At 42.9% G+C, this 27,145-nt stretch overlaps 2 protein-coding genes across 4 annotated transcripts in view; both read right to left on the bottom strand.

The window, feature by feature from the left end:
• Nucleotides 1-1,085: 1,085 nt before the first annotated feature.
• Nucleotides 1,086-17,835, bottom strand: ubp1 (upstream binding protein 1). 3 transcript variants are annotated; one of them, XM_065470938.1, is made up of 16 exons: nucleotides 17,554-17,835; nucleotides 12,638-12,789; nucleotides 10,847-10,923; nucleotides 10,651-10,756; nucleotides 10,447-10,553; nucleotides 10,145-10,297; nucleotides 9,949-10,059; nucleotides 6,707-6,814; nucleotides 6,383-6,489; nucleotides 6,233-6,287; nucleotides 5,035-5,128; nucleotides 4,822-4,912; nucleotides 4,528-4,646; nucleotides 4,287-4,429; nucleotides 3,460-3,511; nucleotides 1,086-3,365 (listed from the first exon to the last, which is right to left on the bottom strand). In XM_065470938.1, exons 1-16 carry the CDS (start codon nucleotides 17,622-17,624, stop codon nucleotides 3,328-3,330), a joined length of 1,584 nt encoding a protein of 527 aa, XP_065327010.1. In that variant the 5' UTR covers nucleotides 17,625-17,835; the 3' UTR covers nucleotides 1,086-3,327. The 3 variants fall into 3 exon arrangements, with proteins under 3 accessions (XP_065327010.1, XP_065327009.1, XP_065327011.1); XM_065470937.1 differs by lacking the exon at nucleotides 17,554-17,835 and adding an exon at nucleotides 16,240-17,181; XM_065470939.1 differs by lacking the exons at nucleotides 6,707-6,814; nucleotides 17,554-17,835 and adding an exon at nucleotides 16,240-17,183.
• A 2,509-nt stretch (nucleotides 17,836-20,344) lies between these two features.
• clasp2 (cytoplasmic linker associated protein 2) overlaps nucleotides 20,345-27,145 on the bottom strand; it is a 60,039-nt gene continuing 53,238 nt past the window's right edge. Inside the window, exons 36-45 of the mRNA XM_065470936.1 lie at nucleotides 26,879-27,022; nucleotides 25,951-26,094; nucleotides 25,726-25,832; nucleotides 25,435-25,576; nucleotides 23,358-23,553; nucleotides 23,074-23,267; nucleotides 22,845-22,973; nucleotides 22,450-22,656; nucleotides 22,161-22,277; nucleotides 20,345-21,781 (exon numbers count right to left, since the gene is read on the bottom strand). Of these exons, the coding sequence (XP_065327008.1) occupies nucleotides 21,704-21,781; nucleotides 22,161-22,277; nucleotides 22,450-22,656; nucleotides 22,845-22,973; nucleotides 23,074-23,267; nucleotides 23,358-23,553; nucleotides 25,435-25,576; nucleotides 25,726-25,832; nucleotides 25,951-26,094; nucleotides 26,879-27,022 (1,458 nt within the window). The 3' untranslated portion in view covers nucleotides 20,345-21,703. The remainder of the gene's footprint in view (nucleotides 21,782-22,160; nucleotides 22,278-22,449; nucleotides 22,657-22,844; nucleotides 22,974-23,073; nucleotides 23,268-23,357; nucleotides 23,554-25,434; nucleotides 25,577-25,725; nucleotides 25,833-25,950; nucleotides 26,095-26,878; nucleotides 27,023-27,145) is intronic.

Below are 27,145 nucleotides of genomic sequence, written 5' to 3'. Positions count from 1 at the left end.
TTTGCATGTTCACTAACTGAATTTATTGGCTAAAGCTAACAAAAAATAATGTGATTGCCTGCATCACTAAAGGAGTACTCCATAATCTTAAAGGAAAACCATGAGTGATGACGAAGAGCCTGATAGATGAAGACTGTGATGTTTGCAGATGACATTGTGATGTGTGGGGACAGTGGGGAGCAGGTGGATGAGAGCCTGGAGAGGTGTGAAGAGGAATGAAAGTAAGTAGAAGTAAAAGAGAATACACGTGTGTGAATTAAACAGGTGGAACAGAGAAGCTCCGAGGAGCAGAGGATGAAGGTGGACAGGGTTAAAAACCTGGGGTCAACCATCCAAAGCAACAGACAGTACACAAGAGAGGTAAGGAAAAGAGTGGAGGAGGGGTGGAGATGATGTCAGAGGTGATTTTTGACAGAAGGATATCAGCAAGGGTCAAAGGGAAGGTTTACAAGATGGTAGTGAGACCTGACGTGACGTATGGTTGGAGATGGTGACACTGATAAAAAGAGAGGGGGCTGAGCTGAAGATGTTGAGACTTTAATGTGGAAGTGAGCAGAACAGACAAGATTAGAGATGAGCACATCAGAGGGACCATCAAGTTGAGCCATCTGTGGAGAGACAAGATGGTTTGGACATGTGCAGAGGAGGGATAGTGGATATACTGGACAAAGGATGTTAAATATGGAGCTGCCAGGCAGGAGTTAAAGAGGGAGACCACAGAGGTAGTTCATGAATGTAGTGAAGGAGGACATTGCAGAGGGTTGTTGTGACAGGATGCTGCTTTGGATAAGATGAGATGGAGGCAGATGATTCACAGTGGTCACCCCTAAAGCAGCTCAAATTTGCAAATCTATGAAGTCTAAGTTATAAATCATTGACCATCATTTTAATCTTTCTAATGCCTGAACAACAACATAATTGCCAGAATACTTAATTAAAAAACAAACAAACAAGTGTTTATCAAACCTACCTACAGAAAAATAAAAATATCCATTATATCCATCATCCATTATTTTCATTTTGCAAGTTTAGTTTTTGGGTGAAAAAGACAAAAAAAAATAAAAATAATAAAGCAGGACACCAGACAAAGTTATGAAATCATTTATTCCCAGCACGTGGTTGTGTACATCTCCAGCATATGATACTGTGTACATGAGAAGCATCATCATCATCATCATCAGACATTAGGCTGTACATCAACAGTGGTCACCTCTCGAGCTCGCACTCTCTTACACACAGTCACACAGACAGTCACGCGGTCAGGCCTTCAGCGGACCAAAACTGCTAATCAAGAGTTCGCCGGACTCGCTCTATTAATGTCTGAGCTGATGACCACAGCTTTACTGCGCTGCGGCGCTCACGTCCTCCTAAAACACCACAAGAGCTACAGTCCTGGCTCTGGCGTGTGGTGAGACAAAAAACTTTTTTTTTTAGTCTCGACATTCTGTTTTATTTATTTTTTTGTTCTCCTTCTCGGTTAAGAAGAGGGTAGGGGCAGTAGGACTACTGACTACACATCAAGCTTGAATTTTGTGAATTTCTTCAGTGCAGGCTTGGTCTCTAACGTCTGGAAAAAGACAGAGGGGTTACAGTCACTGACAAAAATTACCATTTCCTACCTTTCCCCATCTTCCACATGCTCTTTACTACATTAGCAAGCTAAAACACGGTTTCATTATACCAACAGGAAAAAAGTTTTGTTTTTTTTATTTTTTTAAACTGACATAATGAAGTCTTTGCAAGAAAAGAAAAATGATACGAGTCCACACTTAGACACACACACACACATTCAGACACTGACACGCTCAAGTGTACGCACTTCAAAAATGCTGAAACACCGTGTACCAAAAAGGATTACGTTGACTTAACTGACCCCCCAGGAGCAGTGAGAGGCTTCCCGTCACTTTTTCAAAGATAAGGGCACTCGAAAGACACGACTTCCTGCGTTCAGCTACATAAAAATACAAGGTGGATGTGGTGCTGTGAAGGTTTTCTGCTCTCCAGAAATAAGACTATTGAAACCAGGAGATAGCGGGTGTTTGGTATTTTTTCTTTGCAAAGCAGATCCTGGAACAGAGGGTTTATTACTTTTGCGCACAAGCAACGCTGCTAAATTTGACTTAATTGTCTCTTAATGCTTCTAAGGTGTCCAGAGTCAGGCAGAAAGAAAAAAAAAGCCTATGAATGTAAAAACCTGTTTGGTCCCCATGATAGGAGGTTTTTGGATAGGCTGACTGTTTTCTTAAGAGGTTTCGTCCTTTTGTTTTGTTTTTCCTTCTTGCACACAAACGGCCAAGAATCACATATCTCTGAAAGAGTGTTTCAAAGTCAGTACACAAAGCAGAGGAGTCAAAGATGAAGTGTATGTGCTCTGTGTGTGTGTGTAAATGTGAGTAAAAGATCGCTCTATTTAAAAAAATAAAAAAAAAAAAGGAAAAAGAAAGAAAAAGAGCCAGTATGGCACCAGAAACACGTAAATTCAATGAAAGAAACGGCTGATCCATAAATAAAGCACGAAGTAAAACGAGTAAAAGCTCAGAATAAACAGGACGTGCATCGGGAAAGCTGGGCGTGACGTCGCGTCAGCACAGAGATATGGCTGTAAATCACTGAGGACGACTTCGCGAGACGAGAGTTAATGAAAGCAGTCCGTCTGACAAAGTCAAAGAAAAACAAAAAACATCTACAAAACGCCCGTTTCTTTCCGGGGTTACCAAGCTTGGCTGATCAATACGTGGTTGGTTAATTAATGGTTTATTAAGACAAATCCATCGAGAATGTTAAACAAGCAGGGCACGGTGGGATTCTCCTTTAAGCGAGTTAGTATGAGATCGCATGCTGTTCAGCAGTACAGGTTACCAAATACTGGCCTAGTGCTGGTTGTGTGCGTTGTGAAGAAGGGCAACGAGCAATAAGGAAACGCTTTCCTTCTCCTGCCGACCCCCACTCCTCTCCCGGAGCCGCCACCCTCCGATCTCCACACAAAAACCATACAAAAGACAAAAAAATTAAAAAATAAAATAAAATAAAAATACATAGAACATTGCTAACTTTCCCCCCTTTATCCCACATCCCACCGGTCTCTCTTCTTTGAACTAAATCTCCTTCGTTAATAATGTTTTCAATATGAAACAGTGGACACACCCATGTCAGATTCTAACATTTACATGGCTTTAGCGCAGTCTGTCTGCTTCCCGTCGAGCTATCGCTTAGAGAGACAGGGAGGAAGAAGAGGGAAAGAGTAGAGGCAGGCAGAGGGATGGACAGAGGGAGGCTTCAGCTCCAAAACAGAGGGTGGAGAATTAGTGATGCCATCTGTCCTCCTCACTACTTCAAGATTAGATGGAGTCCTTCGCCCGACTCATCTGCAGAGAAGGGGAAAAGTGAAGGGAGACATTATATCCTCGTCAAACAGCGATCTAGGTTGTGGCTTTCTATCTGTTAGCATAGACTGCTGACCTTTGACAGTGCTGATTAAAAAACAGCTCTCGTCAGGGAAGTTGTAAACCATCTGTGGGAGAGAAATAAAAAAAACAAAACAAAAAACAAACAAACCAGGGTGAAGCGCTGGAGCTCATGAAACATTCTCAGCAGGTTAAAGGTTTGTTTCGGTAGCACACAGGTCCGACTCTGAAGAGCGACACAGTGTGTGTGACACACAAAGAGCCCATAAACAACATGCAAATAAGAGACACGATGATGGCGCCCGGTTATTCCTCTGTAAGCTGTGAGTGTTTGTAGCTCAGGAGGCAGAGCAGGTCATCGATAACTGAAGGGTTGGTGGTTCACTCCTCGGATCAACATAGGTATTTTTCACTTGTTAGGCAAATGTGTAAACCACTACACGAAACCAGATCTCAAACCCACAACTTCTATGGTGCCCTATTTCTGAGCACGGTGTTTGTGGAGGTATTGTACATCCTGAAAGCTGAGTGAAAAGGACGTCACCATGTCCACTAAAGCACACAGTGAGGCATTTTCCTGTTTATGGGTGGACTGTGGCTTGGGAGGTAGAGTGGGTCTTCTTTGAGTATCCTTGAACCCCAAATTTCCCCTGAAGCATCAGTCAGGGTGTGTGTGTGTGTGTGTGTGATTGTTAGAAAGTACTTAAAGCAGAGGTTAAAAGCATGTGTGTGTGAATGCTCTCAGTGCACTAGCTAGGCACCAGCCCACTTACCATTTATTCCACTGTTTTTTAATTAAAGACTTCCACTTCATGAGTCATTCAGGGCCATGAATGTGACACTCAAAATATAAAGAGAGAGAGTGTGTGTGTGCGTGTGTACCTGGTCGCTTAGCAGGATGTGTATGCCTGTAGGACCCTGTCGGTACACCTGGTTGATCGTTCCCAGTGGAATGCTGCACACGCACGCCATCTTGCGGATGAGTTCTGCAGCTGTGAGCTCCTCTAGATACAGAGCATGGTACACTGCACAGAAACACACCAGACCGGTTCCACAGTCATGATAATAATCACAGACGGCATTTGGTCCCTGATTAATATCAGCAGCATCTGTTCCTCTTTACCGTGTAAACCAGAGGAGAGACAGTGTTCTCCATTTTCGTTAGTGCTGTGTCTGTCCAGCAGGGGGCTCTCTTGAGGGGACTCCTTACAGACATACACTGTCAGCCTGGGACGCACTGACCTGCATACACAAGAAAACAGCGTGGGTGGTGTATCACAGAGCCTGGAGCTGGCATGATGGGAGATAACTCGCTGTGTTTTTGTTGTGGGTGACATCATGTTATGCCTCTCTCTCTCTCTTTAACTTTTTTTTTTGCTTTGTATTTACCAGAAGCAGCCACTCACGTGTGACCTACCTGGATTTGAGTGCATTGAAGAGCCTGATCCCATCTGCTGGGCCACAAATCTGGACTAGATCGTCCCGGGTTAGCTTTAACAAATCAGAACCTTAAAACAAATAAATAAATAAAAAGGGAGGACATCCGGTCACTTCTAATACACGTGCACGTCTTTCAACATCATGACCGTGCCTGACCATGCTGTGTGTCTGACAAACTGCCTGTGCATACCTGAGAAGTTAGAGAAGAGCCGTGTGTAGGAGCTGAAGCGATTTTTCAGCAGCCACTTCTGTGTGTCCTGTATGGAGGCAGTGGGGCTCAACTGCTGTAAAGAGGAGCAAACAGGGGGTCGACACATTAACACAACTCAGCCCTACTGAGCTAAACCATATTTGGATTAAAACTGAGGGCACTAAAGCCTCTTTTCCACTAGAACCTACTCAGTTCGACTCGACTTTTAGGGTTTTATATTAGGTGGTAGTACCTGGTACCAAAAATATGACGCCAACAGACTGCATGACACTGACTGGCACGGGAGTGACGTCACTCTACTCATGAGCGATGCCATTTTTGAAAGCCGGAAACGGGGGAAATGGCGACACATGAAGCGGTGCAGACATTTACCATCAGTTTAGCAACATGTACACCAACGCCTCAATGTCCTCCATTGTTTTGTAGCGTTTGTGTCGCAAACAAATGACATCACAGGAGTTAAGAGCCACCTCGCTATAACAACCCCACCCACATTGAGCTTTACTGACTTGCAATAGAAAATGACCAAAACTGAGTAAAGTTGAATGGAGCAGGCGCTAGTGGAAAAGAAACTTTAGACAATTTCAAATAAAACAAAGAGTAGAAAAAAGTCATGGATCCAAACTCAACTGAAGAGTGGAGGTGAGACATTCGTCAGTCACCTATACCATTTTCTCCTCTCTGTAACTGAAAACACTACATTTCATATTACACAGAGATATAATGGCAGATAAATGGGAAGAAATATGCTTCCAATGTTCAAATGCAACTCAAATGGAGAGAATTCAAATGAAAGGTAATAACAGCAGAAAAAGTTATCTAAATATCTGCTGGAATAAATGTTGCTGCTCATCAAAAACAAACATGGATTTAACCACAAAATGCAATAAAATCTTAACCCTGTGTCATTAAGGGAGGAAATCATATCATGTGACACGGCAGCAGGTGTTCGTCACAGCAGACGTTTTCATTTGCGATTTTAAGAACAGAACAAATGTTACTAAAACCATTAACAGCGCCTCTGCACTGTTCAGCCGAGTCATTACAGTCTGACAGTGACTCAGCGCACACGCGGCAAAGCAATCAATTACGTTATCATCTACACCTGAGTCTCTCTTACACCTCTCACAAACACCTTTAACTTTCTGTTCATGCAGATGTGTCACTTTTCACTAACCTCCGAGTTGCCATGGCTGCCAGGGTCTGCCTGGTGATTGGGTGAGGACGAGTCACTGGAAAACAGAGACGTTGATTTAGGACCCGTATACACTTTACCTAAAAAACAGAAAGGTCTCTCACTCACACCGCACACACACGTTCAAGGTACCTGTCCAGTACTGAGGAGGTCGTGTAGGTCGACAGTGGGGTGGAGGCAAAGGAGAGAGTAGCTGCCTGGTTGGTGCTGGTGTAGGCGTTGTCTGGCCAAGGAGAGCACTGTGGAAAGCGCACTTATTGACACAAGCAGCTCAAACTACACAGAAACAACAGGTGAAGGAAATTTAGCTCCATCTAGCCTAAAGTCAAGTTCAGTACAACATCCCCTAAACAGCAACTGAGGGCCTCACTAATCAACAATGGGTCCTAAAAAAGGTGGCAGACAGTGTGTGGAGTGATTAAGAGGAGGAAGAGGAGAGCAGAGCAGGATGCTTACACTGCCTCTTTTGGCCAAGGAGTCGCCACAATCAGCGGGAAGTGTCCGCTTGCTGGACTTTTTCAGCTCATGGTCGCCCGCATCCTCTATGATGGGCTCAAGCCTCGTCTACATACAGACACACAGCAGAGATTAGCCAGCCAGCCAGCGGTTATCACACAAACAACTAAAACCTCCAACTAGATATGTGGGGAACAGATACAGAGGTGTAGTTATCACCGTAATTATAATCCAATAATAACATTTGAGCGCATTTTAAAACAGTCTGAGGAGAGTTTCACCCTCACCCGCCAAACATCTCCGCTTATATCACTGAAATATGAAAACACCTTTATGAATATAACAAAAAAATATTAGTGTTGTCACAGAAAAGGAGCAGAGACACTATTTCACAAAAGAAATGTAATATATTTGATAAAAGGCAATTCTTTAGACTTCATTACTAACTGATTTTAATACATGCCGCAAAAGATTCAAAGTGTTTTTTGCAAACCATTTTCCTCTAAGTGAGAAGTTATGTCACTGCAGCAACAGTGAAAATGAATTAAAAGCTGGGTCTCTGATAAAAGGTGCAGAGCATGATTGATGCTAATAAATAAAGGCTGGCCGGCCCTTACTGGTGGAAGAAACAGACCCTTCTGGCTGCTACAGGCCGAAGCGGCAAAGCTGACGAATGTCGGCTAAAATGTTACGCATGTTCTGATATAAACCCTCCGACAGACCGGCGATCTTTGGGGAGGATCACCACCTCTCCCACAATGTCAGCTGGGAAGGACTCCAGACCCCAAAAGCCTGAACTGGATGAGGTGTTAAGAAAACTGATGTTCTGACATAAGTGGTTTTATGTTTGTTATGTTTACAGTTTGTCCATGTTATGCTTTATGACTCAGTCACACTACAGTAAAAATAGAACGACATCCTCCACTGGGAAAACTTTCAGCAATCAGCCTGTGATTCTTTTGCTGCAAGTAGTTGCAGCTACCAACTAAGGCCGACTGTCTGACATCCTTGACCTCTGGCTGACTTTTTGTTTGCAAAGTGATTGAATGGGAGGTAACCTGTCTCCAAACAATCACGGTCTGACTCAAGACTGACTGTCATAGACTGTGGTCTAATTTATAGGCACACCTCGTCTGTGATGCATCTCTTTGCAATAGTGGCTGTATTCTGGTTATATTCATGTTTAAAAGCGAGGTTGCCGAGCACCTGTACTGTTGTCAAATTGCCGTCTTGCAGCAACTACGTCATCACTTGTGAAGGAATCTCTGTTTCAGCTGTATGAAGTTCTGACTGGACTGTGAATAAAAGAAATTAATGTGAATGTCTATGGAGGCCGATGACCATTTAATCACTAACAGATTGTGCATAATTTCCAACTTAACCTGGGTCCATCTTAAACTGAAAACAGAAAGTTGCTTTGAAGACAGCAACTGGTTGCACACCTCGTCTTCAAAGCAACTATTTTAAAGCCAACGAGGTCACAAGCTTATTGCAATTGCAGTAATTTTGGTTGTGCTGCGTTCTCGGACCCGTTTTCTCTAGTGTTACTGTAGCATTATTTAGCAAAGCTGTGACACCAAGAGTGCAGTTTGTAGCTGGTTTGATGACCATCTGTGTGGAGCGATGTTTAAGGGGGGTGTACATATGAGAAGACCCTGAAAAATCTCACTTATATAATCAGCTAGAACAAACAGAACAAATTAAAATAAATCCCTTTTGTCACATTAACACAACTATTTAGTCGAGACCAGCTATTCCCAAACACCCCTGCAGCTTCATTTGAAATATAAACATTTTCAGTGGCACGCCCAAAACTTCAGTAAAAACGCCCAACTGATGGTCACACATACCTAACAAAGCATTTCCTTTGTGCTTTCATTTATTCATGCTCCAGTGATGGAATTGTTGAACCTGATCTTCTATCAGCAGCTTTAGTTTCAAAATTAAAATCTTTACAATTAGTGACAAGAAAACGTTCAGGAGCAAAAAAAGCCCCAAAATTAAGAATAACAATAAATAATGGCAATTTTAAAATGAATTACAAAACCCAAGTCAAAACAAGATTCTAATATAGAAACACTTTTGATTTTAAAATAACCCTAAAAAGATGTAATCCTACAGAATCCAATAAGAAATAAGCCAAAAGCTTATTAGTTGGTTATAAAACATAAATAAAATAGAAATATGTTTCTCATCCTGTAGGATTTAGTCATATAAACGCTTCACAGATTAAAATGATACAGTCCCATCCATTTACATTTCTATTATAGGAGAATTAAGAATATCAGTTAACTTAACTTTCACTGGGAGCGAGCAGGAGGGAGTACATCAAAGGAACAGCTCAGGCTGACCGGTGTAGAGACAATGTTAGAGAGGCAAGATCGCCTGAATGTGTGCAGGAGGGATACTGGGCACACTGGACCCGCTGTGGCCCATTTAGACCCCACAGGGGGTTGCAGCCCACACATTGGGAATCATTGGTCTAGACAAACAGTTGAGCTGACAATAAAAGTCTGTTCAGTATCTGAGAAAATATGGTAAAACCACACAAAGTGGCACTAAATCCACTTCAGTTGTGTGCTGCAAGTCGACTAGATGATAGCTGGGCACAGAAATACTAACCAGTTATCCGGTTGTTGTTTCACAGCAGCAGCGTGCCTCTGATTTGGTGAACTTGTTATAAACAAATGAGGCGGAAAGAAGGAAAGATGACAGCCGTGTGAACAAACACGGCTCTCCTAACTTTAAACACACCTGGCAAACTAATGTGACATCAAATCTGTGCCACTGCACAGCGCAAAGTGCCAAACATTTCTGTGACACTGATGGTCTCAAATGATTTTTATTTTTTAAAAAAAGACCACCTCCCCCCAAAATAAATCAAAGGAAGGTTTTTATTTTTGGGCTCAACACGATCGTCGTATTTTTGATGATCTGAGGTTTAAACACGCAGTAACTGATTGTTTCAGAGTCACTGACATTTCTACACTTGAATGTGAGAAACAGTGAGAAACCACGGCCAACGAATTAAGAGGATTATATGACTTCAGCAGCTTTCTGAATAAAGTTATTGCTGTTCGTTAGTTCTTAAATCCAAAGCATTGTAATTTTCAGACTGGTTGGCAGTGATGGAGTCTTTTGTATTATGAACAAGAACTGAACCTGGAAGCTTGTTAGTATTATAAGCTAGTTAGTGTTAAAGTCACATAAAGCCTAGGAGTTCACAGCAGCCCTGTACCGACCTCTGACAGGATAGTGGTATCGTAAGAAGGCTGGTACTTTTCCTTCTCTTGAGCTGTGCGTTTCTCCATCTTCTCCCTGTCAGTCTTTTGCTTGCGATCTGCCCCCTTTGGCTAAACAGGAAGCAGAGAAGAAGAGATGTAAGTGGTGAGTGCTGGCACAGTTTCAAACGTGCCCTGCTTAAGATTGACTGAGCACCTTGAAGACTTTAATTTGGCAGGAGGCAGAGTGGAGGTGCTCCGTGTAGTCTCCGCCGTCTCCGAGGGCGAACGTGTCGATCTGGATCCTGAAGGGGACGCCCTTCTCTCCGCCGTGCTTCCTGGGAGTGAACTCTGTGCTAATGCAGTGCACCTGCAGACGGCGGGTAGACACGATGAAGTCAAAACGTGTTTGATGTGGAAATTCAGCAGCACGCTGAGCAGGTGGCTCAAAGAGAGAGGATGTATGTGTGCGTGTCTCTCTGTGGTTTGAATGAGTGTCAGAGGATGTCTGAGTGTTACCTGCACAAACACAGAAGTTCTTTTGTTCAAGTCCCACAGAAACTCTGCAGCATTCAGCTGGGAGGGGTGAGTCTTTGGCTCCACAATGCCCACTGACATGGGGATATCTGATACACAGACACACACACAGAGAAATATTTGAGTTACAAATCACACACATGACCGGGACAGTCTAAGCAAACATTTCTCGGCACGCATCTTTACCGATGTCAAGGAGACGGTCGCCAGGACGGTTCCACTTCCATCCCTCCAGCTGCTGGTGCTCTGTGTACTGCAGCCGACGGTCGTGAAACACCACTCGCACTATGCTCTACACACACAGACACACACATTAGATATAAAGTGTCCCGTTTACAGACACAGATGCATGATTGTCCTCGAGCTGTGAGGATCCTCTCACCTTCACCATCTTGTTGTTGAGCTCCGGTAACTCCCCTGGCTTCCTGTTGTCCAACATACGCACCTCATAAGACTGGCCTGAGTGAAAGTAGATGACCATTAAAAAAACACAACAACAACAAAAAAAAGAAAGATTTAACAAGGAACAGTGAGTGTATACATATATTTGAATTTAACACACTTAATAAAAAGGTACAGGCTCATTATTATCGTTTTAAATTTATGAATGACACTGCAGGAATGGTTCCTCTGATGAAACACTCAACAATACTGGGATTTAATGGCACTAAAACTCATTTTTGGATTACTTATTACAACTTCTGATTATTTTACTGTGAGCATTATATATTGATGCTATCACATTTATAGGTCCTTTTTAAAAAAAAAAAACAACCCAACGTTCTTTTAGTAATTTATTGTTATAGTTTAACTTCCGACTCCTGCCTGTTTAGTTACACATGACTGTGTTTTATTGCACTTTGTGTAAAGAACTTTGAAATGCTAGTTGTGATAAGTGCTATGCAAACAAAACCGTTATCATAAATCCTGGACTCTCTCACTGGTCTGCCTATCGACTCTGTAGTTACAGAGTTTAACCTTATCAAACTTCCAGGAACAAAGACCAAAAACACAAAAAAGTAGATACAGAATCCTCTGAGTGCTGCTGTGGAGACAGCTTGCATTTTATACTCTTTAAATGATCACACCTGAAGGAAAATTTGCCTTTTGATTCTTGATTGAAGTTTTGTAAAATCACCCCAGTGTGGTATAAAGTTGTGTCACTGCTGCAGTGGTTTATGTTTCAGTTTGTGTGAAACGGACAAAAACACGTGCATGCCCAAGTAAACCGTCTTTCCTAAAAATTAGCACAAATGCTCACACTGCACAGGCTGACCTGTGAAGATACCGCTCAGGTATTTTGTTTATTCATGCTCACTCCAGTTTAATTACATGCAATTTAATCCAGTTTTATTTATATAACACGACTTCACACCAACAGTCACCTCAAGGTACTTTCTATCGCTACAATATGAGCAATATAAACCCCAACGATCAGAAAATACCTGACCCTGCTCTCTATCAAACTCCTTCACAGGCTTTATTATGATATTTTATTGTTATATGCACAGCAAAAACAGCCGTTTAGACCATATGATGAATTTCTTACTTTGCTGGTTTTGTTTTCATACAAAACAATTCTAATAAAAAATTAAGTTAACTTGTAAATCTTGCATTTTAAAAGTAAAAATTACCGGCAAAAAACAAACAAACGAGCAAATAAAACACTGAGTTGGACAGATAATCATTATTAATGCACTGAGAAAGTAACAGTCAGTGGGGGTAATGGAGTGTTTGGAGGGCAGTACAGTGTTACACAAAACAAAACAACTTTTTCCAAGAAAAACCACAAAATCTCGCCTGTATGACCAAACCACCGTAAAACAAGGCCCCTGAGCTGTGTTTAAATAAATAAATAAATAAATAAAAACTGTGTGTATTGATATGTTAAATAACCTGGAATAATAACGTCTTGTTATGCATTCAACTTGCATTACAATACATTTCAGTAATAGGCAGATCTTAGTGTGTCACGTAGAGGCCACACAAGGCTAGCATTCACATCAGTAAGAGTTTCATTTTACAGTGATCCCTCTGAAATGCATTAAATTAATGCGCTCATTATTTATTGATGTTGGATTGTGGACAGGCAGCCATGCAACACAAAGTGGGTCGTGTAAAACCGGGTCAACAACCCCCCTCCCAAAATCACCTGCCGTCCTTTAGGTCTCACCTTGGTTTAGGTATGTGAGCGTTTCGTCATGCAGCTTGACAGCGGGCGAGGTGGCGGTGCACAGCACATACTGGAATGGGGGATTTTTGGTCTCATTTTCAGGAGGGAGGCTGGAGTCCTCCTGCTTAAAGATTGGCAGAGCCAGCACATCACTAGGAGGGGCGAGATAGAGACAAACAAGTCAGCGAGGGAAAAACAAAAAAAACAACAATACAAGAACAGTTGTGAGCGACAAGTTTTCCCCGTTAGGAGCTGATTTGGCGTATTTTCCTTGGCACTGGTCTCAATATTTTTCAACTAGCTTTTGTCTCAAAGTTAGTTTGAATCTCCAGCACCATGTGAGCTCCATCCTGATGACAACATAATCACTGTGACCTTCCTGAAGGCAAAGGAAATCGTGTATTTATTCATCAGTACTGGACGACCTTCTCTCAAATGTTTGTGTGATTTAAACTCTCTCACGTCACTCTTGATATGTCACTTTCAGTTGGGCAATATTTCCCTGTCACAGTGTGGAATAATTTAATGGATCACCTTTTTTTAGAATAAGTGACGAAGACTTTCCATCGATCAAACTGTCTCTCTAATTATGTATGCATGAGTCCGCAGGAGGATAAATGAACAGAAACACCCAGAGATAGCCTGAGCTGCTGACATATACCATCTCTCACGCTTGGCAGCCACTCTAGACAACGTTCCCGTACTTGGCTCACCCTGACAAATGCTGTGGGAGTGTCAATGAGGGCACAGAGAAGTGTGAGGAGTGTGTGCATGTGCAAAAAAAGAAGTCCTATCTGTGCAAAGATATGTAGATCAGGGCATCTCATTACCTGGAAAACTAATCTGGAGCCAAACTAAAACCTACTTGCCAAATTTCAAATAATTCCTGCAGCACCCTCCTCAAAACAACGAAGTCTTTCAAACAGCTGCCTGCTAGATTTATCCTGCCCTGTATCGCTTTCTCTCAATCACTCGCCGGTGTGTTTTCTCTGCAGAGCGAGCGAGCCCAGGCAGCACCAACATGGGTGCCACAACCCAGCTAAACCATGCTGCCCACGAAAACTACATCTGCTTCCTGAAATCTGAGGAGCTCGTTCCACTGAATAACACCGAGACATTCTGTTCCCATCGGCTGCTGACTCCAAACACACCCACGACCCACCCCTGCACCACAGACAGACAGCACTATGTCTGAAGCAGAAACTAATACTGTCAATGCATACCATCCCCTGAATACCAGTAATCTTGCTTACACACATAAGTGACAGGCACACACCTACGTCATGCTCAGATAAACACACGCTAAAAGCAGACGGATGCAGATAAAGCACATGTATGCCCTCGGCGGGCTTGCCTTCATCATGCAAATATCACGACCTCCCATTAACCTGTTACATAGCAGTGCACGCATACTAAGAATTACTAATTGAACAGGTGGTTTATAACAAAGTTACTCAGCTCAGTCTTTCCACACATATGGACTTCAAGATATATTTGGTGACTCTTTTAAACATTAGGAATTTATTTATTTACCCCTACCCTCCGAAAATGGAAAATCCAATGACTAATGACCAGCAAGTCTCAACCTTTCCTGTACTGGTATTGTGACAGTTCACACCATCATTCAGCTGCTTCCCCAGAGAGGTTCTCGTCCCCTTGTCGGATGTACTATGACAGCACAGTTGCAGGAAATGCACATGCATCCTCTGCAGACAGATTATTCTCAAGTAGTGCTGCCCAGCCAGTGTGCTTATGCACTATCAGCATAAATGCTGGAATAACCTGACCAACCAGAAACCAGGGAAAAACTGGCTTGTTATTATATTAAAACCAGCACTATGAAGATAAAATTTGTTACTAGACTGCATGTTTATTGGGCTCTGCGTGTACAGGCAGGTGAGATATTTTGGCAAAAACCAACACAATGTGTTTAAATAAGGGGTTGGGCCAGTAATACCTGAAAACCTCCACCACACGCTGGCATTCGTCTTACAGCTCTCTGGAAATCTATTGCAGGGATGAATGCCAATCTTCCAAAAGACGCTCCTTTATTTGGAATGTTGATGGTGGTCTTTGGTACAAGAGGGCACAGACATTTAAACTGGACTAAGATCAGATTAGTGTAAAGGTTATAGCATAGGACTGCTATAAGCTGTGGGTCATTGTCATTGAAAAACTAACTCTGCATTGATCTGAAGAGACATCTTCCTCTAATAAATGGGTCCAAATTAGGAACCGCAGATTTACCTCACAACATCTCAGAGTCACCAGACTCCCAACAGTTCAATCTAAGTTTGCTACTGGTGAAACACCACTAAAAAAAGATGTAGTATGCTTATGGACTGCCTGTGTGGTGAAACAGTTTTAGGATAAATATAACCATGCAATGAGAAATTAATTAATTAATTTTAGATTTCCAATACTATTGGAGTCACAGGCCAGGATTCTCTGTATTTCTTCTGCATAGTGACAAAGAGGCTGTGTTTGCAACTAGAGCTGGGTATTGTGTGAAAATGTTCTGGGAAAATCCAAACAAGTACAAACTAAATGAACATGGGATGAAAACAATATTGAAAAAAAAATGGACGATTTAAAAATAAATAAATAAAAAATATAATTATTATTATTTTATATAAAATTCTAGATAGCCATAGTCAAGGCTGCTACCACTTGATAATAATGGGCACCACTGAAAATAACAGTGCTCATACAAATCAAAACAATGCTAAACTTTCTAGACTTCAGTATGTTTAAACAGGCACAGTAACCTAAGCAGTTTAGTATGATTGCCCCCACAAACAAATGGGCCAAACATGATGGTGTGCTAGTGTAAAAAGATACATTAAACTAAGTGTATTTACAGTGACTAAATTGCTGCTACATTTTCTGAGGAAAATCATTCGGGAGGATGTAAAAAGGCATAAAAGCACGAGTTTCAAAAATGTCAAACGGAGTTAAAATATTCAGACTAAAAACATATGATCGTGGATCACTGCTTAGAGAGGTCAGGAGCAGGTAAACAGAAAAAAATACTGGCTTCAGTTATAAAAGATGAGGTGCATATATGTCCTGAATTGAGGGAGGAGAAAATGCTTGAGCAATTTCATTTATAACCTAGAACAGCTCCATTAAAAAGAGTCTAAATTCAGTCCCATCTGCCTAGACATGTGCAGCCGCTTGTTTTCACATAACCCTGATTATGAGAAACAAAGCCACAGACCTGCTCTTAAAACCAAAACAGTGTCTTCCTGACTTCCTGGGTGTAACAAAAACTTTACCCATCTCCTGGCAGCATACGCGTGCATTGAGAAACAGTGCAGACTGATTAAAAAAACAAAAAAACAACATCTTTGACCCTGGCAGTATGACACGTGTCCCCTTCCCTGCCTTTGTGTGTGTTTAGAGAAATTAATCTTCATCCCTGATCGTGGCACCCTGCAGTGACTACTACGAGTCCAAATCCCAAAACAAAGAGAAACCATAACACCCAGCACAAAGGGAGTAACACACCCAGGGGGGCTGTAATGTTAACACTCAGAGAGCTGTTCTTGCCAACGACCCACTGAAGCTGGGACTGGCATGTTGTCTTCAGTCTCTCTAACCTCATGCTGTAGGCTCCAGCGCCCAGCTCCTGCCCGATGCCGGACAGGCTGGCGTCGAAGTCGTGAACCAGCCCCGACTCGATGGTGGCGTCGTCCATCTTCAGCACCCAGGCCATCGGCCCCAGCTCCTTGTCCTCGGCTTCTACTCGGATGGCCGCCAGCTTGCTTCAGGTACGAGAGGTCGGCTTATAGAGGAAGTGAGCTCTGCAGCTTCTGAATGACACCCGTGAGAGGAAAGTTATGCTGCTAGCCCGCTAGCCGCTCCCTGGCAAGCTGGGCAGGCGAACCGGTAGCTTTCCACAGAGACTGGATGCATTGCCATATCTCCACTCGAGTTCTGAGAGTTTATTTTCGCACAAAGGGGTGCTCCAAGACAGGCAGACTGCCCGAAAGTAACCTAGAACCCACTCAGCGAGTAAATAGTTAGTCGTGACTGAAGATCCGAGCTGATTGTCAGCATGCTAATGTTAGCTATCAGCTAGCTTTGAAAAGGAAGCTTAAGCCAGCTAGCCTGAATTCAGCAGCGCCTTTGTTGCTTCAAGTATCGAGTCTTCATACAGTCCGACTGACGTTTGTTCAGCAGAACGACACAAGCAGAGGGAGGAAAAAATATCGTTTTAATCCACACACCGCATCCCACGCAGCGCCCCGCACCAGCTGTTGCTACCGAGCTATGAAGCTAACTAGCATCAACTTCACTTGCTTTCAGCTACGTCCGGTGACCTAAGAGCGGCTCTCCTCTGGCGCTCCCTCTACCATCCCACTCCGCGCTCCTCTTCTCATCGCGGGGCTGGAATCACCGCCGGGGCTCCTTATTTTTAACACGCAGTCCGTTAACCATCCAAAATGAAGCGTTTGACACAAAACCGAGCATCAACATGGCTCCCTCAGCACACAGACTGTCGGTCTCTGAAGCCCGCAGGGCTGCCACCGCCAGCCTCGGGAAGGATGCCAAAGACTGAGTCCAGCCAATCAGAGGCCGCCCTCTGTGCCCAGCGCAGAATTATTAGCCAATCAGCAACCTTCGAGCTTCCGTCATTGTGTCCAACTGTAGTTGCGCTCTGCCTCCCTGAAACTATAACACATATCTACAAAAAGTCGTTACTGTCAACAAATATGAACCCTGTGGGCATGCAAACACCCCTCAGTGTCACGTAAAAATAATGTTATATCTCTGATGCAAATACAGCGACAGGGCGCTGACCTTTTCACCCAGTTATTTATTAACAGGTATTGTTGTAGCTCCAAACACCCACACTGTGAGGATATAAACTAAACCAAACATTTACATTTGAGGTGTACATGAGCGGATACCTCGTATAGCCGCTGTTCTGTCTCTGTAGGGGGGCTCGGAAGTTTTCAGTGTACGGCTGCCAGAACAACATCGCGTCTCATCAGCCCTCTCCTCACTTCTCCTGCACATAAACACCACTCGGCCCGGTTACGACGACGAGGTCCAAACGGGAGGTCAGTGTTTCATTCATGTCAGTGTCGAGCAAGAAGAAGAGTCCAGTCCACAGAAGATGGCTGCAGACCTTTCGCGTTCTCTGGTCAATAATGACGCACCGCTCGGACCCTGGACGTGGCGCACTCTCAAGTCTGTTTTTCTGAGTGGGGCACACACGCTATTTTGGCCCTGAAAGGCGGGTGGGAGGGGTAGGTGGAGGGGAGGCCTGCCTCATGACTTAAAGTCCTTCTGTCTGGCTCAGGAAATTCAGAATATGGACGTAAACACACGACAGTCAGCACCAAATATGCAAACATCAAAAACGCAACGGAGTAACTTTACTCCGTTTTTTTTTAAATTCATGTTGCACACCATTAAAACAGGATAACACTTGTTCATTTTAAATTAAGGATTTGCAATGGACAGCTTGTAAAAAAATCTAATAAAAAATATCCCCCCTTCAGTTTAAAAATACAGTAATTACTACAATAAAAAAATCAATCAGTTCTTGTAAATTTGAATAATGTAATAAATAATATATGTTTTTAAATTCAGTATGTATATAGGTGTACAGAGGCTGTTTTAGCAGTCATCACTCATGTGTTCCACATTTAGTGTCACCAAAAGCAAATTTATCATGTAACTCTAGTTACATAAATGCACAACTGAAAACTGCTGTGTTGGTTAAAGAAGCAATGATCAGGCAAGTCAAGACTAAAGCTATTTGGTCACAATGACACCAGGTGCATTTGGAGGAATAAAGGTGAGGCTTTTACGCCTAAGAACACTACCAACTGTCAAGCATCATGGTGGTAGCATCATGCTCTAGGGCTGTTTTGTTGCCAGTAGTACACTAGACAAATTAGCTAGAACTTTACCTCAAATCAACATCTAGATGGTTGAAACTTGAAGACAGTTGGGTGTTCCAACAGGAGAATGATCCCAAACACACACGACAACTGGCTTTGTAATAGATAAAGTAGGGTGACATTACATTGCTGGAGTAGGCTTCCCAAAGCCTCGACCTCAACCCTATTGAAAAATTGTGAAAGAGGCCTAAAAGCCAGATCCGTACCAAGAAACCAACTGATTTAAATGAACGCTATACCAGACACCAGAAGCTTGTTGATGCCTACCAAGAGAGTGTAGTTGAGGTGCGACTCACTAAGGGACATTCACCAAATATTAGTGACATGTGAGTACATTTCACCTTATATGGTTTACAAAATATCCAAAATAAACTCAAACTTGTGCATTTCTTTTTAACTAAAGTCCTTAAAGATGTATGCTGAACAATCATTTCACCCTGCAAAAAGAACCGTTACAGTAAATAGACTGGTTCTCATTTAGCACTTGTCTACTCTACCTGCTCAAGTGCTTTCTATCCAACATTCCCACACATTCATACTCCGACAGATGGATTGGAGTTAGACAACTTGGGGTTAGTACCTTGCCCAAGAGCTACATGCACCCCAGTTCAGGGAAATCATGGAAAGTCTAAAAATTACCATGACATTCATGCCCACAATGAGTAAGTGCAATCTTCAGAGCATCTGGAGCATTTGAAGGATTAGATTGTGTGGGTTTGATCGTCTAGAAATATCAAATTACTATGTGATAAACCTTCCTTTCCGACCAATAACACCCACTTTTCATAACAAGGTCTTCTTGTTCTAGGAAATTAAGGCCAATTTATGCAGAAAACTGTCAAAAAGTCAAGATTTCCAAGCCAGGGAACTACCACGGTTAGTTGTTACCTGCAAAACACCAGAGTCGATTTAAAATGCAAAGTTTAAGTATGTAAAACTGCTAAAGTATACCACATCCATCTCCAACAGTGTAACTGATATGTTTTCCTAAGTTGGGAATTGTTTTGAGGACAGACTCGGTATGAACTGCAGGGTCTTGGCAGGTTGTAGATGAGTGCAGCGAGGCCAGGGGGTTTTACAGGTCAGACAGTATCTGGGACTCTCCTTAGCTGTTCCTAAATTTACAGCCCAGAGGACAGATGCATACATGAAATATAGCACCAGTTTCACAAATAGCTATGTTGCATAAGACCTAAATGTTATCTTTTATTCCATGTGTGGATTAGCCCACTTTCTTAACATGTTTCTTAACGAGTCCACGATCTCCCACCTGCTGCTGCTCTTTGCGGGAGAGCGACAGCTGGAAAACCCACTGCTTTATTGGACAGTAAATTAAACTCCAGTGTTGATTGGTTTGTCAAAGCAAGGATAAAATCCTGACGCACATTTTCACCAATTTCTTACAAAACAAACATAAAACCGATCACCTGTGCAGCTCAGAATCAAATTGTTTTAGAATAAAATAACTGCTAAATATTAATCAGTAAAGTAATTTTGCATTGATGCTTTCATACTGAGGTGTTTGCTGAAATTGAGTGGCTGTGACACAGTCACACTCAGTGTAAATTTGGGATGAAGGGACTCTTTAATATTTATGATACTGTAGAGGTTTGATCACTGATCCTGGATCAGATAAACCACAACATTCAGTTAACATTTAATAAATCTATCCTCTTGAATTGCATGAACAACACTCCTGTGAGGAGTTACAGACCCACCCATGCACTGTATTTCTGCTCACCGCGGCACTTAATTATACTGCAGAAATGAAAAGAGGCAGGGCTTATCGTGATCTGTACAAGTTCTTTATTTTATTGTAAGCACAGCTTTGTAAATGCACGGAGGAAACAACAGTGAAAACTAGAATGTTACAAGAAGAGGAAGGAAAGAAAGACACGAACAGGAGAAAAGTGAGACATGACTTATTTCTTTTTTTCCAGAGCTGTAAATAATACATTTCTACAAATTTCTCAGCAGAGATAAACAAAATAAGTGTGTGAGAGAGAGAGAGAGGGAAAAAAAATAAAAATAAAACAAGGATGGGCACAGGTGCGCGCGTGCACCCCCCTCTGGGGAACTCCCCTGAATGACACTGTTATTTGGATACTCCATTTTAATATCATATATAGATACATATCCACTATGTGATAATAAGCCATGTCCTGTCATACTTCATGTAGTAAGCAGCCATCTTTCTCCACGTGTTGCCCAGAACTGATCCGAGATGGGAGAAATGGAGGACATCATGGATTTATCTGAAAGGGGCGGACACTGTTCACATTAATTTAAAACCCCAGTCAGAGCACTCTGACAACAGACCCCAATAAAAAGTTATTAATCTTTTAAATTTCGTCTCATGCATAGCCAAGCACATAACGCCTCCTAAACTTTGGAATCTGTATGTACTGTATTTGCTATGAGCAGGCAGGACCCACTTTGACTCGTGTTAGTGCTGTGTGTGCTGGGGTCGGCCGGTCGTACCGTTCAGGCTCATCAGCACCTTTTTGAAACACGTGTTGACGTCTGAGTGAGAGAGAAAACTCCGGGTATTAAAAACCACTGCAGTAAAACCTCTCTGCGTAAAAGAAATCCAAACTATGACACAATGTAAAATTACATTCCCGTCTACCTGGCACCCCCCTCCCCCAAGTTAATGAGTGTTCGAGAAGGAAACGAGGAGACAGCACCGTTGGAGGAATATTACCGCCCAGGGAAATGAGAACCATGCAGATGCACCACTTCCTGTTGACCTCGAGATGCTGTTCAGAGGGACTGTGTTGTGGATATGGAGCGGAGCGAACAGGACGGGCGTTTAATATCTTCATCCTTGAGTGAGTAGTGACAAACCTGTGGAGGGTGTGACTGCATGTCTGTTTAAGTTTAATCCGAGTTTGAGGGTTCAGTTCAGTCAGAAGGGATCCTAAGAAATGGCGAGTAGAACTACAACTCTCCTCTGCATGTGTGATGACTGTGTGTACCTAACAGCTGTGTGTGTGTGTGTGTGTGTGTGTGTGTGTGGTGTATGTAGTTTGCTCCTGTGAATGCTTTGTTCTCAGTCTGTGTTGCTGTGTTCTCATGAACAGATGGTTTATGTTGGGTGGGCATAGCTGCAGTTCTGTAGTTGCCCTGTGGGACGGCGCTCTGTATCCTATAGGCCCTCGGTTGAGGGTTCGTTGCCGGTGGTGCCGGACTGGGCGCGCTTGATGTACAGATTCAACAGCTTCAGCTGCAGATAGAAAAACAGAAGAAGAACATGAATTAAATAATGTGTGCAAGCCAAGCCTTGGCTAGCTTTGTGCTAGCTGCTGTCTGTGCAGCCGAAGTTATTAAGCAGTATATTGTAGTTGTTTCTGTACTCGATGCAGTTTGCACTTTACCATCGCACTCTTGTCTTTTGTGCAATAAAAATAAAAGTAATATGTCAATTCCTTAAAAGTTGTAGACCAAGCCAAAAATCAGCTGAACAAAAAATTACAATAAATAGACGAGTCTTGGTGGAAACCTGTTGGCACGATAGCTTGAAATGTATACACAGAAAGATCCTGGTGACCAGGATGAGAAACGACACATCTTTAGCGAGCTGGTTTACGATGAATTCAACTTACCTTGCTGCTGGACAGTTGGCTGAGGTGCGGTTTGAGGTCCTCTCCTATCACTGAATAGATGGCCACCAGGCAGAACACACAGGCTTTCCTCACGCTGCTCTCAGAGTTGTCGTAACCCTGTTCAGACAGAAGAACACAACTTACAGATCTGCAGTTCTTCATAACAATCATATTTATGCACGAACGTGAAGGCTGTGTGTGATAAAGCCGATAACAGACAACTACGATACTGCACGGCTGATACTTTCATCCTCCAAATGAACAGTTACATATATGAGCTGTATGTTACCTGTATGAGTCCTGGTACAATCTCGGGCAGCAGGCTAATCAGGCCTTCGCGGGGAATCCTCTCCACCACTTTGGTCTGCATCTTGATGGCGGCCAGGTTGATTGGGTAATCAGCTGACTGGATAATGGGACACAACACCTTGATACACTGGTCTGGACTGATGGACAACGCCAACATGGCTGCCGTCTCCTCAGCTGCTCGAACCACCTACAGAAAAGCAGAGAAATATGAATATACAATATGACCAAGTGATAATCACAAAGCTTTTTTCCAGCTTTGATGATCCATAAATAAAATAAAGGAGTGTTCTGCACCACCGCTTCATAGTCTGATAATGCTTTGTGATAAAATCAGCTTCTCGGTGAGCAGATTAGCGTGGGTATGGATAAACGCACCTCCTTGTGCGGGTCTTTATGAGCCTCCAGGGCCTTCATGATGGTGAGCTCTGCGTAGTTCTTAAACCTCCAGGGCTGCTTGCTGAGAATCTCCCTCAGCACCCGCAGAGCCAGCGTTCGGATCACATGCTGAGAGAGGATTTAAGATAAAAGTGAGCGACTTTAGTTTTTTTTTTCTCCCCTCCCCTTTCATTTGGTTGTTGCAGATTTGAAATGAGTGTGTGTGTACCTCTCTGTCGCCCATCGTCTCGAGCAGGAGCAGCAAGATGGTCTTGAAGTGTTCGTCCCACACCTGCAGGGTGTTTTCGCGTATCAGCTTCTGCAGCTCACACAGCGCTGCCTTCCTCTCTTCTATGCGCTCGTTGTGATTGGATAACTCCTTGAGGAGCTCGGCCACCAGCTCCGACTGATCCAGGCTGCTATCTGTGAGGAGACAGGCGACAGAAAATAACCCACGTTAGCGATATCTCGAGGTCGTTATTTGTCCTTTTCCGCCAGAATGCTTTTGTGTACCATCAGTTTGAAGCTCCGAGTCGTCCAGGCTGGTGTCTTTGCGGCTGTGTTTAAAGGGAGAGTCAGACAAGTATTCGCGGGATACTCGGGGGCTGGAGGAGAGCAGGGGGGTGTTGAGAAGAGACGTTTTATTGTCCAGAGCCATACGCCCGCCGTCGCCCATATCTGACAGTCTGCCATCTGTCCCACTGCCCCCCTGAAAACAAAGATGGATTAAAAACAAAGCGAATGAACCAAGCAGTCAAACTCTAAAGAGTTCAAAAGTTCTGGTTTAAAAACAGTCTGAACTGCAGAGTTGTTTTATGTGTTTAGATGGTAAATACGCCAAATGAATTAAAACAAACGTGTCTCCGTTTGATTTCTTAAAATTGATTCATATATCAGGACATTTTGGATGAAGTTTCCTTTTTAGAGAGGATGTTGTTGTCTAAATGAGAGCGTAAGAAAACAAACAAACAAACAAAAACAACTCTATCACTTATGAAGGCAGACACATGAAGCACCAGGTGAGGAGCTGAGCAGGGTTTAAGGTGCTCTTATTTGTATGTGTATATTTACACTCGAACCGCTAAATGCTCTTCTAAGCTGGGGTTTGATGAGTCAGGTGTGCTGTGATTGGCACACTGATGACATGTGGGACACTTGGGTTTCAGTTGCATCTCATGGGGAAAATGTCAGGAGGTCACACCTCTGTAGTAGAGTACACTGTGTCCTTAAAAGGAACCGGGGTCACTGCAAGGGGCTGCAAAATAAGACCTGGCATGTCTGAAGTCATAAATTTGTTTTCAACGAGCAGGCTAGCTACACAAGCATCAGAAAATAATAACAGGGGATGCTTTTCAGCAGCTAGGCTTAAATAAAACAAACAGGATTTTATCAGCAGCTGTAGAAGATTATTTTTCACAGTTATCGGTCCCATAAACACTTAATGTATGCTTCTCACTCCCTGTGCTAACGGATGGCTGGTGGGGCAGATCAGATGTCAGTGTCCCCTACAGTACACCTGTGTGGGTGTTTCAGGCCTCTGCAAGTCTTGGAAAACATGTTGTAAGGTCAAAAGACGATATAATACTTTCTGAGTGCAGAGCTAAATGAGAGTGTCAAAACTTATTACAAAGTCTGAATACTCTGTCTTATCCTCTTTTTATTCTGGTATTTGCTTATTTTATCAGAAGTGTCAACTCTCACACTTTTATACTACTGGTGAGATCGTGGTGTATAGCTGCTTGCGTTAGGACCGCACCATGGTGGTATTTTTCATCTGGTATCAAAATAAAGAGACCATTCAGAAGCCTGGTCATATATAAAGCAATTTGCCCATCATGCACTGCATCATGGTGACTGGTCACGAGCCAAAGGCAACCCTTTAATATACACTATATGGAAAAACAAATGAATTCAAGTGTGGTGCTGTAACTGGACGTCACCCTTTCAACAAGCCAGTTTGTGAAACTTGTATGTTTATAAATTCACCAGATAACAGCATTTCACCATTTCACCGGTCTCCATAATTTGGTTAGTAAATAGTTTGATCCTTTGCTCATACTGAGGCTGCTAGCTTGTGTCTGGTTCTGACCTCTGGATAGTTTTAGCTTTAGTCACTTTGCCTTTGTTAGCTTCTTTAGAAAGTCCATGATCAGCTGGGTGACGGCACTAACATCAGCATAAAACTGAGCACCAGGAGCTTCACGACATGTTTCCATGGGTGAGCAGCTCCTGTAGGTGACTCACTGCTTTTGTCCATATAGTGTATTTATCAGCCTCAGTGGCCAGTCAACGGTAATATTTGCTTCCATTTGTAGTCGTTTCAATTGCTCGCCTCCAAGTTGAGAGAAGTTTAACTCCACACCTGCCCACTTCCCACAAGTTTATTGACATTCATGATCTCTGGCTGCTGCACCGCTGCTTGTCTGTTGCTGTGGGGAAACCTCATGAAGGTAGAATCAAATAAAAATATTCGAAAATGTTCAAACGCCCCCATAAATTGCGCCAACTGTTACACAAACCACTCAGGTCTGGTTGTATTAACACCAGGAACTGAACTTATGTCCCTAATGTGTTGGCCTCCTCCACTCACCTCCTCTCCTTCTCGCCGCTGGACGGGTTCATTCATGTCTTCTTGGCTGCGAACGCTGAAGTTTTGGATCGCCTCTGTGACACCTTTCAGTGAGCTGTAGATGTCCTCTGAGTTCATGTTTTCTGTGTCATAGTCAAAAGCACTGCACAGACACAGTAAAAGATGTGCTGTAATTTGCAAGCTTAGTTTTTTTTCCACAGGCGTGTTTTTGGCTACAAAACACCCTAAAATACTGTTTACTGTATAACAGTGATTTCACAGTGTAAGACTAGTTGTCAGACAAGTGTTTACCTTGGTGAGAGGGTGTTCTGGGATGTGTTAGTGGGCGAAGTGACTGGACTGGACCAGCTGGCTGGAGATCGGGGGGTGTGACGTGTCATAGGGCTGCCCACTGGTGCCTGAGAAGGTAACAAAACAACAAAGAGGTACGCCATTATTGCTGCAGTATAATGAGAGAGTTCAGGTGTAAACTGTGTATCTGAAGCATTCACAGTTTAGAGTCAGAGTATGTTTTACCTGTGCAGCATTGCCTGTGTTCTTCAGGTGGTTTTGAAGTAGCTTGGTGGCTCCATCCTGGAAGGTTTTGGGCAGAGCTGCTAGCAGCATGGTGAACTCTGGAGTGTTGAGCTGGAACAGGGCAATTAGCACCGACTGGGCTGCCTGTTACACACAAAATACACACTTAGACTTTGCATTTTGTGGACCAAACAGAGTGGCAGCTCTTGCAAGTAGTACTGTGTTTAACTATGGGATGAGGTGGCATTTGAGACAAGGATCCTTTTCAATTTATGATTTTGAACTGAGATGCAAGTTTATAGTTATGAGATAAAGCTTAAACACAAAAAAACAAAACAAACAAAAAACTATGGTTGTCACTATCAAGCAAAATTTATAGTCCAGCAAAGGTGACGTGATTGCTGTCTACTTCTTGTCTGCGTGCAGACAGGCATTTGCAGAAGACTGATCTGAAGCCAGGCAAAAGAATATGCTGTGGCAAAAATTTAGACAGTGACACAAGTTTTAAACAGAGTGTGAATGATAGCAAACTACCGGAACGCAACATAAAATTAAAGAGAAAATAACAGGTAAAATGAAACAAAAACTTTCTGCTATTGGAAGAGAACAGCCAGCGCAGCAAGAAGACTGCTTGGCCTAAAGGTGAAACCATCTCTGCAGCTATGGAAAGGATACTCCAAGAACCTCACAGATCACACGATTTTCTTCCCATGGAAATTCCTAGCTCTGCTGGTAAAGCAGTGCAATAACTGTTTTTCAAACCTGTGGTATCATACACTTCGTCTGCTTTTGTTGTAACATCCAGATTCACCAGTCAGCCTGACTTGCTTCAAATCAATATTATAAAGTTTAATTAGATCCCTCAAAAACAAAAGGGGCCTGGTGCAAGAGGACGTATTATGTTGTGTGCGTGTTTGTGAGACGATACCTTTCTGACGTCTGAGCTCTTGGGTTCAGTCGTCCAGGTGATGATGCGGGAAACAGCCAGCCGAGTCTCGCTGGAGTTCACAAAGTCCGGAGCTTCCATTTGTAATGTCAGTGTCTCGATGTACTTCAGAATAGCCACCTTCACCTGCAACGCAAACACACACATTTATACAAATTGTTAGGAAGCTGACCTGTAATGGTGAATATGCATAGCCAATATTCACCTGCAAAAACACAAATACAGAAACAACCAGAACCAAACACACAC

Source organism: Pelmatolapia mariae, linkage group LG22, assembly GCF_036321145.2.
Source record: "Pelmatolapia mariae isolate MD_Pm_ZW linkage group LG22, Pm_UMD_F_2, whole genome shotgun sequence".
NCBI classification, from domain to species: domain Eukaryota; kingdom Metazoa; phylum Chordata; class Actinopteri; order Cichliformes; family Cichlidae; genus Pelmatolapia; species Pelmatolapia mariae.
This window is presented reverse-complemented; position numbering and strand designations above follow the sequence as displayed.

Bases quoted from the DNA above. Each gene is read 5' to 3' on its own strand.
- ubp1 (XM_065470937.1), bottom strand. From the start codon at position 16,355: ATGGCCTGGGTGCTGAAGATGGACGACGCCACCATCGAGTCGGGGCTG. The intron at 4,430-4,527 runs GTAAAGAGGAAC...GTTTCTGTGCAG, and splicing joins TCTCTCCTCTGGTTTACACG to TGTACCATGCTCTGTATCTA. The intron at 3,512-4,286 runs GTACACACGCAC...TCTCTCCCACAG, and splicing joins ACATCCTGCTAAGCGACCAG to ATGGTTTACAACTTCCCTGA.